We start from the raw sequence: 11526 nt of genomic DNA on the forward strand, positions 1-11526 counted from the left end.
TCTCTCTCTCTCTCTCTCTCTCTCTCTCTCCCTCCCTCCCTCCCTTTGTCTTCCTATTCTTCAATTCTGTCTCCCTCTTTCTCATTTCCTCATGTCTTCCTGTCATCTACAGGAGAAGCTGCCAGCCCTACAGGAGTGCGACGTGCGCTACACAGATGCCTGGTGATGGAGCAGCACCCCCCCTGGACAACACATGTGTCGTCTTAGGTGCACAGCACATGTGTTGTCCCTACCATACAGCACACATTGTTGCTGTTAACACAGGAACAAAAACAAAAACTCTGTGCAGATGTTAAGTCTCTGCTCCTGTCCACTGCCTTACTTTGTATGCGTTTGTTTGTATTTGCACTTGTTCTGGAACAGAAAGCAAGGAAGTGCTTTCGCGTTTAAATTATGAGAGAAATTTTTTAATCTACCACAAAAGGACAAAAAGAAAAAAAAAAAAAAACGCAAACAAAAAATCAACCTGAATATCAAACAAGTGAACACGTTACTGTATGGATATTTTGATACACCCAAATGATCAATGTTGACACTGACCAGCACTGTGGAGTTGTGTGTGAGAGGAACCATGATATTGACGATTCACTCATCCACTCTTTTCTCGTCAAGATCCGTTCATGTTCACACGTGTCATATGTGTTCATGGTGCCCTAGAAGACTGCATCATTTTCTCTTGTGTATACAAGTGCCAACGTTGTGGCTATTTCGTGACCTCTGACCTCTAGGGCGGCTCTGGGACTGTGCTGTGCTGCAGTATGGAGTATGAGGTTGTCAAGAGGTCATTGTTTTACGACTAATACTACTTCTACTTGTACAACTACAGCTACTAGTTCTATGACCACTGCAGCCACCTAATGTTTTCTTCAGAGTGTTCTGGAGGATCAGTGGATACGATTCTTTATGATGCGCTGTTGGTGCCTGCAGATTTGATAAAGAGCTCCGCTTCAGGTCGCCTCCAACTGCAGCACTGACGACTCTTCTCATTGCACATGATCTATAAACAATACTGATTATGACCATCATTGTGACAGTGTATGTCTCTAGCATCTGTGTGAGTACTGGAGAGGAGAATTATAATTGTATGGATTATTTCAGTGCTCCTTGTTTCCTTTTGACTGTTCTCAGCTCATGATGGTACGAATAAATATAAAATATGACACATGCATAACAAAGGTGCTTGTGACTGTGTGATTGGATGTACTTGCGGAAAAATTCGGGAATAATTCCACCAGGGGAGTTCACTTTCGGCTTTGTTCCTGCTCTGAAGAATACAACAAAGGTGTCAGTTACTACGTTACATGAAGGTGCTTTCCTTTCGTTCTGATTGAGTATGTCTGTAGTAGTCCAGGTGAACCAGCTTGAGATTGATGGTTGCTTAAGTTCATGGTGTTTCACTATGTGCTGGAAGGGAGCTCTGATGACTCAGCTGCTGTCATGCTGGACTGCCTTTCGGTAAATTAGTCTGTTCGGAGGAGATTTGAAGGTTTTCCACTGTGTGGAGTTTGATCCTGTTGGAGAGGAATGTTGGGTGAGAGGTGTTCCCTCTTGAGGAACCAGAACGTGTTCAGTTAAGGTGTTGAAAGTGGCATGAAACAAGAGCTATGCCGTGAAGTACCGTACATGAGTAGGAGCACCGAGGGCTGTCATCAGCCCTCGTGTGATGTGTTCTGTGATAGGACAAGTGCAAGGGACCACACAGTTGCCTTCAAGGACTTCTCTTTGGACAAGGGGATGTGCTGAGATCGAGAGCCCGTCTCTGGCATCTAATGATTAATGTGGGGAAGCATTTTACCACCAGTGAGAGAGAGACATTTTTTATCATCATTCCCTAGCTTTGAACTACAGATCCACCAGAACTCACTCGGTTCGGTGTTGTGACTGTATGCCCGCGGATGTATGCCTCAATTTGTGGTTTGTAATTGGTCACTACCATTGTACCATTTCTGCATACTGATTCATTCACTACATGTGTGTGTGGAGAATGTTCACTTTATACCTTTCTCACTTTTAGGAGACTTGAAGATGACTGTGGTGGTATGGAGATGCCTTGACGTTGGTACATTTTCATTGTTTGTCCAGGCCCTTTTCTTTAGTTTACTGTATTTGCTGAACAATATTCTTTTCTTTTTTTCTCACAAATTCATGTTAATCAAAAAGTGACATTTTACAGTTTTAAGATTAGAAAGTAATTTTTAAAAAAATTCAGTTAAAAACTGTTAATCCTTTTCTTTGAAACATGAAGTCTTAACTGAAAGTTGTCTAGGCTTTATATGAAAATATCCACACTCACTATCACCTTAGGTTTCTCATCCCACTTTTTTCTGGGTGATATTTGATGAATCACTTACTTAAGGATGACTGTGGGCTCCCCCTACTCATCTAGACTGCCCAAATATTTTCACTCATGTCTCCTAAAGTTGCCGTCAGAAGTCCAAAGCGATTTCTCATACCACCTCAAGAATGTCTCTTCGGAATTTTCAGTCTTTTGGGGGGTTTTTTGGGGATGGGTTTTTTTTTTTCCTAAAGCATTTTATGACCTATACGGAGGCATGGGGGATACACATATCTTTATTTTCATAAGAATTCCAAATTTGATCACAGAGTTGTGTGTTCTCCCAGTAAAGTTCCTATAAATAGTTGGAAAAACTTGACATTACCTATCTGTGTACGAGCTCAGGAGCTGGAGGTTTTGTCATTTCCTTGAAGGTGACAATTTGGTTTTTTTTGTTTTTTGTTTTTTTAAAGCAGGAACAGACTTCTCTGATGCAGTGGGGGGGTTTTCTTGTGAAATCTGGCCCTTCTAGGTGGTAAATGATAGTAGGCCCTACACACGTTTGACCAAACCTGAAGTGTGCTCATGAGAAAGGGGAAAGGTAATAATTATGTCAAAAGATGTTTTCACTGCAAGGCACTTGTTGCTTGTCAGTGAAGAGATGAATGAATGACTGTGACTTTGATATGTTGACCATAATATGATGACTTCATGACTTACAAATTCCACACCCAGGAGAAAATGGTGAGTCTGTGGAGACAAACAAAACAAAAAGTGCCATGTTGGTGTTTTGTACTTGTATAGGATGTGACAGAAATAGGATTTCTTGACGTGTCATTCGGAAAACTAGAAGTATGCAGTGCCTTTTTCTATAGTTCTGTGGATGCGAGAGGTATTGTATAGACCTTCTTTGTCACCATTGCTGAAAAGCTTCAAGGTTGTTGAAAGTGCCAGGTCCTCAAGGTTGTTGAAAGTGCCAGGTACATAGAGTAAAAAATAACCCCCCCCATGGTAGTGTGCCTGCGCTGTGTTGGGGATCCTTTGGCATAACACATTGGTTGTTTCAAAGGACCTTCGAGGAACAGTGACTTGTATCACATCTGACATTTGAGAGATGAAAAAGGAATAAGATTAAAAAGTAGGAAAGCACTTGTAGAATTGCAGCAAAGGTTACCTGTCAGTGAGCTGCTTTGCTCCTCTCTAAAACAAATATTAGTGCACCCTGCCAAGGGCAATAACAAAAAATATGATCTATATTCTATATATTCTATATTTATATAGTAGATTGTTGTGTCTGAGAGGCATATAGTGTGAATAGAAGCTGGAGGATGAGAAGGAGCTCTCAGACGAACACAATGTTGTTTTGGTGGCCATTATGATTTATGTACATGTACTTGATATTTCATATTATGTTTTTTGTTCTTGTTGATTCATGGCAACCTAATTTTCTACGCATTTGGTTTGTTTCATGTAATGAACTACTTTTTGTTCTGTGGTAAATGACATCATGATTCTGGTCTGGCTTGCACAATCCCCTGTGTTATGTGCCCCTGTGTTATGTGCGCTTGTGTTGTTGAAGGACCAGAACATCCATTTCTTTCCTGTTGATTTTCTTTGCTTAAGGCGGCCCATACACGATCAAACTTGCTTGACGCACATGCTTAATTAAATGTATTTGACAGCTTGACGTTTGCCTATTCTCGGTCAAACTTGTTTGTCAAACATTAGTCTGTGCCAAGACTTTGTATTGGATGGACCAACAGCGTTAGCTCAGATTGCTTTAACATTGCAAACCCCCCAGAAAAAAGAGAAAGTGGCCCAAAAAGTGGTTGTTGCACTCCCTGTATTTAACGAGTAGGGTGTCGTCATATCCAGCTTCTGTGAAATCTTTGTTGCTGTACTCTTTGCGTTTTACTTTCCACAATACGGGCACATTGTGGTATTCCTTAATAAACTCTAGCATAACATTTTTTTCCCCTTTTTTAATGGCGCCATGATGTTGTATGAGGTGAGATAGTTAATAACATTTGAAAATTGAAGAACAATACGAGATGTGTCGTCGCCGGCATCTTATGAAAAAATAATGCTTGACAAACAAGTTTGATGAACCCCACTCACGATCCAACTTGTGTGACGGCTTGACGAAAAATATCAACAAAAATCAGATCCTTCAAGCATTTGACATCAAGCATTTTTGTCCATCAAACTTACCCATACACGATCAAATGTTTATCAAATAGGCTTGAGTCAAGCATGTGTGTCAAGCAAGTTTGATCTTGTATGGCCCGCTTAAGGAGTTAAGTATGCCATTGTCATATTTCTCTCACAGTTTTCTACTCCACAAAAGAACTGCCTTTTGATTTGAAGTCTTGATTGTGGTTTTATTAAACCTAACAAAGAGTAGAAGGGTCATGGCTCATGGTGTTGAGTGTTGTGGAAATGATTATCCTTAAGCAGGTTGCCTAACACCCCTTTATTGAACATATAGTGTGACAGGTTTTATAACTCAAGTGAACACACAGAAGGCTGTGGAAGATACAGCAGATGTTTCAGCCTTTTTAGCGTGTGTCCCCCTGAGCTGACTAGATCCTCACACGTGAGTTCCCCAAGGACAAATGCTAGATTTATACCATACCATCGCGCACAGAAGTGTGTGTGTTCTGTGTGAGTAAGTAAAGATAGCTCAGTAGGCCTATACTTGGGGATCCATAGGATTAAGGATGTTGGAGCTCCCTGTCTCAGAGTTGACAAAAAGATCAGAGTTTATTGGTGAGCGAGAAGAATGCTAAAAGTGAGCCATAGTCTTGGTCAAGGCTTGCGAAATGCTTAGTGACAGACGGCCGAAGCCCATTCTGGCTGACTCGATTGTCCTGACTTTTGTAGGTTTTGATACGTACTGTTGTGTTAGTGATGCAGCAGCTGTGTCTGGTTCTGAGACTTGCTTGAAAGTGTGGTTCTGTGTTTCCAAAACACTTTGCCTTAACTCATGTGTTCATCACTACTAGGTGTATGTTGATACCAGACATGTCTTTTGTACTCCATGCTATAGTTTTTACATGACTGTGGAAAAATGTGATGGCTGCGATTGAGAGTGACAATCAACACGTGTGTTATATGGAGTTGACCTTTACACCCACTTACCACTATACAAATATGGTTTTACTTCATCAACAGTGTTTCTTCTGGAACTATTTTTAATCTTGCTTGCATTTTTTTTGGGTTTCATTCCTTTTGTATCTGCTTCAGTGTAGGAAAAGCATAACCAACGGTAGTGTTGAGAATCCTGCTAGTTTGCTGTACTGATAGTTATCAGCTGTAAGTCAAATCTGTGTGTGTTTTTGGCCTTACTATGTTTTTAGAGTGCTTACTGTCTTTGTTTAAAAGTAAAAGATGTTGAAACACATTTATCAAGGCCTATTTATAGACAAGTTTTATTTGTGGCGAATTCTACCAGTAGTTACCGGCTCATCAAACCAGATGGATTATAGAACAGCTGTCGGAGCAAAGAGATTTTTATTTTAAGATAAACCACAGAGACGTCCCAAAGCTGTGGATGCTTATGACAGGTCAAGTCATTTGCTGGACTTCCTAATCCTTTTGTTTGCCCAACTTTGTTACGTTGCAGTTTTGCTCGTCAGCAAAAAGTATTCATTTCTTGTATTCTATGTACTAGAATAGATTTATGCTGTTAATTTTGTAATAAGATGTTGGGTAGGTAACAAGATGAAGTGCCCAGCCAATGACTGTTTTTTGACACAGAGAGGTTGTATTCCTAAACTGCTCCTTGATTCTACACTGTCTTATGTCAGCTGAGTAGACGCTGCTATAGTATAACTTGCAAGTTGTGGACACTTTCATTAAATTTCCTGTTAATGTTAATGTTATGTAGTCTGATTCCGACTTGGTTTGCTGTTCTTGCCACATGAGTTAAGTTGTTAACTAACCCTCTAGGTCAGGGGTTTCATCATGATCTGTGAGGAGACAGGGAAGGGGCTACCGGTACCATAGTGTCCTGAAAAATTACTATTACTATTAGAATGGTGCATACAGATAAGTCATGGACTTTGCTGGGAAGTGTTGTAGAATGCAAGTACAAGAAGCCCAGGAGGTGAACACGCACTACACTGAGATACGAGGGCACTACACTGAGATACGAGGGCACTACACTGAAATACGAGGGCAGCGGGTTTATTTGCTTACGCTGTCTTTTTTTTTTTTTTTTTTTTAAATAAACTGTGATGAAGAACCAAGTGATATATTCATACAGCCAAAGATGGGGGAGGGGATCGGATGGATTGTGAAAATTTTCAGCAAAATACGTTCTAGTCCAGTCTCAATATAAACTAAATTTTTGCTCTTTATGTTTTGTGATGTTTGCAATTTTTTCACATGGAATTTCGCATTGTTCCTTTCCTAGACCACAAATGTTTTCTTACATTTTATGTTGCATTCAACAGCTGCAACAGATTACATATGTTTTGTTTTTTTCCATTTAAGCACTGTTACATTGGGTGATTTATGGTGTAATCATGATGTGTCATGTTTGCTTTCAGCTGTGTTGATTTTAATTTTACACCAGGTATTTTTATTTGTGAAAGTGGGAGAGACAGAAAGAAATATGTGGAGCAATTGTAATAATATTTTGATAATTTAAAAAAAAGTATTTGGATTTAAATTTGTTGCTCATCACAGGAAAAAAAAACCCGTTATGATTTGGGCAGTTCTGTTGTTAAAATGTTACCCGACATTTGTGAAAACTGGCTGCAATGGCAAAATGGCAGGGCGTGGAACCTGGGCTCAGACTGTCCAGGTGCTTGTGGTCTTTACCATTTTTTGTAAATCTGAACTTTTTATATCGCCTGGATGGGTTCTTGTTTTTCCCCTTTTTCATCTTGTAACATTTTCCGTAAATCTAGATGGTTTTCTTACTCTTGTGGTAACGATATTTTGACACACGATTTTAATGCAGAAGACCTGGTTTGAGAAGCAAGTTTGAAGCAGCCTGCCTCTTAAAAAACCTCACTCTGTGTTCATGAGGGTGTAAGAATAAGATATAAATTACCATAATATTTTAGAAGCAGAGTCAGTTCATGTGGAATGATCACCTCCTTGTTTCTGACTCATCACCTAAACAAGTCAATTTGTCATCCTTTACCAACATTGCCTCTACAAGTTTTTTGTTGTGTTTTTACTTTTTCATGGCTTGCTGTGGTTTGCTTGTGCAGAGATGGAACTAACTGTTCCGTACGTTTTCCCTTTTTGTTTGTATTATGTGTGCTGAAATATATGTCAGCAATAATGTGGTAGGGCATAGACAATTTGGTCTCATTATCTTGGCAGTTCCAGTTAATAAAATAGTTAAAATGGGATATGGGGGATTATGTCAAGGTCAAAGAATTTGTTAAGAGGTATTCATTCAGGCTGTTTGCTTCGTTATAATTATGGTGTTCTATACCCTGATGCAGGGTGAGAAAGGCAGTGATGGTGATGATTCAGGCTATGGGAACTTTGGTATGACATCTATAAAGTCTGACCCTTGGCATGCAGATATATGGGTCATATTTCAGGTGGGGACAAGTTTTGGTTTTGCTGTGTTTATTGGAAAAAAAAGGTAAAAAAAGGTAAAAGTAAAAGGAACTCTTGGCATCTGAGCCCAAAACTTGGTTCACTTTCCATACCTGTATAGGTGATGGAAGGGCCAGAGTTGTAATCTTTGGAAAGCAAATTATTTTGCAAACACTAAGCTTTACTTTAGAGAAAGATTTTTGTAGTTAGGTGTCATCATGTTCTAGGTTTTTTCACTGTGCTAAGCTTTCTGTCCTTAAGTCTTTTTGGCTGCTGCGCCTGAAAAATGTAGTTGTATCTGAGAATGTGGGACGGCTGTCGGAGGTAGTGAAAGTAAAATAGAAGCGATAGAAATGTGGTTTCTTAGGAGAAGAGTGAGAATTTCGGGGAAGGAAAAGAAATAAAAAAGGTAGTGCTGAAATAAGCTGGCATGGGCTGCTTACTGATTAAAGCAGATGGGAAGACAGTTGCTGGGACACTTGAGAATTGACCTAAAACATTGAAGAGATGGATCTCCCTGGAATAATAAAAGGCAAAAGAGGCAAGGGATAGACCAGGAGCAAGTTACTAAGAGAACCTGAACAGATGGATGACAGAGACAGTCAAGTGTACTGTAATAATACAGGATTCTTGTTAGAGCCTCTGAGCAAAGAAATGAGTTGCCATTCATTATTGCTGATGTCTGTTTCAGATCGGTCATTTCAGCTTGATTGATGATGGTCTGAGAAATGACATTTGAGTTTCCTGGCCTAGTGATCTTAGGTCTGTACTGAGCTTTTGCGTTTTCATAAATCTGTTGTGTTGAATGTTTATTTTTGGTGTATTTTCCTCATCTCCTTTCTTTTGTTTGTTCTCTCTGCCCTGCCACGCCCACCAGTTTGTCTCCTAGTCCGTTCTCCTGTACAGCAATATGTAGGCATATTCCTCCTTTCCCTGCCAGCTTCAGTCCTCCTTCCTTCCGGTGTATTGCACCCTGTACAGTCCACCTCCAAATGCTTTGATTCTTTCGTGTCGATGAACACTCTTGAGTACTATTTTCTTCTGAAGATCATATGTATGTATAAATGCTATAAATATATTATATATACATATATATATATATTATTATATTATTATATTGAAATGCTTCTCGTTTTATTTGTTTCAAATCAAATCATTTCAAGATTGAGAATATATTTATACATGCATTTTCAATTTTGTCACACTGTTACCAATTGTTACTGTGTGTTTTGGAGATAAAACTTCAGTTTCTTTGCCTCTCCTCAAGGAGGGGAAAACCTTGAAAAACAAACCCTGACCATTGAGAGAATGCAACAACATGCATTGATTTTTCCCTTGTGTGTGCAATGAGCATCTTGTGATGACCTAGTTTCTCTGAGTCCATCAATTTGAGTGAATCTATCTCTTCATGAAATGTGTTCTTTGATTTAAATAAGACAATTGCTAAAGGACTTCTGTCCCCCGTCTTTTTCCCCTGATGAGCAGTCCTTGCTACATTTTGTCAGCTTGTTATCCAATGTTGAGGATAAGAATTTTCTAAGTTGGAACAGATTTTATAAGCAGAAGTGTGTAAACTGTCTGCCATAGATGGTTATGATTTGACCAGTTGTACGATCATCTGGTTTATTATTTTCCACACGGAAAGAGCACAGGAGGATTTGGTTTTATCGGGAGGTGTGTGATTCTCTACAGCTGATGTTTTGGACAGTTGACTTATAGCCGTAATGTTTTGTTGAACACAGCACCAAGAACTTACTTCTCTTCCCCTTCACAGATAATCAGTGTTTCTTTTTCCTCACTGCCTCTTAATTCAGGCCACGAGACTCAACACCGTTTCTTTCATTTCTTGTGGCGCTGTAAAATCCACCTCCGTTATGTTGACTCTCAACCTGTTGTTCTTCTCTGTTGTTTGCAAACGGTTTTACACGAATCTACAAACTTACTTCCTAAACTTGTTTGATTTATGTTGTACTTGGAGATCCCAGACAACTTACAGATGATGGTTTTTAAAGATTATTATCACTTTTCCGGAAGTTCTGTTCTATTTTTCCCATCAAGAGTTCACTGTGAAAAAGTCAGAAGTCGATTAATGCAGAACGTCCCTGGATATTAACAGCGTTCCTTCCTCCCACAGCTGGGTGTGTCTGGGTTTTTTCTTTCCCAGAATGGGCATTGTAATTGTTCAGGGCTTAATAAACGTGTGAAGCATGTTGACAAAAAGAGTTACTTCTCGGATTCGAGCCCTTTGGAAATAGATACATCACGCTTATAGGTGAAGTTTTTACAGTGTATAAGTATGGAATAATAAAAGGCATGTTATACTTAAAGAATATGGCATCAATAAAAAATGTACAAATGTGACCCTAGTGTCGACTTTAGGCCAATATCTCCATTTCTGGATTTTGAGAAGTGACTCGTTTTGTCAGCACGCCTCACAAATGATCTACAGCTGTCCTTGCTAATCTCGCTGTCTCTATTGGGAGGAAATTGATAAAAGCATGTTTAAGCCAACCAGCAGACATTACTGAATCTATTGGTAGCTGACCATTCTGAACACTGGTGTTCTTTACCGAGCGAATGATAATTTTTTACATCAGGGTTAGTTTTAATGAGAGTTCTGACGATTTGGTGAAATTGATGAAAACGAACTTTTCTTTGATGTGGTAAGTATAAATTAAGCTTGTAGCGGTTTCACAATGCTAAGAGAGTCTTTCTTTGGTTTTGGAAACATTACAGTTCTACTGGACCAGTACATAGTACTTACGACATCATTGGGTGCTCAGTAATACGGAGCATGTTGAGCTTTCATGGAGCCTTTTGGGTGCCAGCCTGCTTAGTCAATTACTTGCTGTGAATTTATGTTATTAATTGTAGATTAATAATATAACCATATGAAACTGATGGCATAACATGTTACATATACTTGCCTTGGAGAATTGTAAATGTTAAGGATGAGGGAGAGAAGATTGTGATCTTCTAACTTTTTTGTTTTGAGGTTATTCCCCCCCCCCCCCCCCCCCCCCCAAAATTGATTTGAGAACAAGTTCAGAAATTATTTTTTTATATTTCTTGAATTATTATTTTTTTGTGATTTTGAATTGCATTTATTTATGTATTTGCAGTTGAATAACTGGGGCTGGAGGGAAAAAAATTCTGTCATCAAATTGATTATCTCCACATTCTTCAATAAATGGAAGTCTGCATTTTGATGTTGTAAACACTCACACAAGTTTTTCTGGCTTCTTCTTTTTAATCATAAGAAACTCATGCTGTGTTAAAAATAACCATCCTTTTTTTCCCCCATATGAACAGTTGCTGTTTCTCAGAATGTAATGCAGGTCTGTCAGTCAAAGTCAAATGTTCAAGTTGACGAAACTGTCAAGAATATCAAGTATTGGCAGTAGTGTTACAGAGTACACCTATAAATTGGTCAAAGCAGAGTTTCCAAGCGCAATGGTCCAAATGAGGAACATATCTATCACTTTACTACCAGAGGTCAAAGAGTGCAGAGGAACTCCAAACGGGTTCAGAGACAGTCATGTGTTATAACACTTTGCTGTCACATCTCTCTGATCAGCAATGTTTATCACCCTGTTTCTTTGCATTTTCCCCAAAATGCCTTTGATGGCAAGGGTTTTTAGTAACAATATGAGCCTTATGATGGCAAAGTGTAATGGGGCGGAGCT

The 11526-nt window shown here is 39.2% G+C and overlaps 1 protein-coding gene across 1 annotated transcript in view; it reads left to right on the plus strand.

The window, feature by feature from the left end:
- LOC101863208 (C-Maf-inducing protein) overlaps positions 1–11064 on the plus strand; it is a gene marked incomplete at its 5' end in the record, with an annotated part of 16964 nt that extends 5900 nt beyond the window's left edge. The window contains 1 exon segment of the mRNA XM_013086538.2: positions 113–11064. Within this exon segment, the coding sequence (XP_012941992.1) occupies positions 113–166 (54 nt within the window).
- Between the last annotated feature and the right edge of the window lie 462 nt (positions 11065–11526).

Source organism: Aplysia californica, unplaced genomic scaffold (genome assembly GCF_000002075.1).
Source record: "Aplysia californica isolate F4 #8 unplaced genomic scaffold, AplCal3.0 scaffold00477, whole genome shotgun sequence".
NCBI classification, from domain to species: Eukaryota; Metazoa; Mollusca; class Gastropoda; order Aplysiida; family Aplysiidae; genus Aplysia; species Aplysia californica.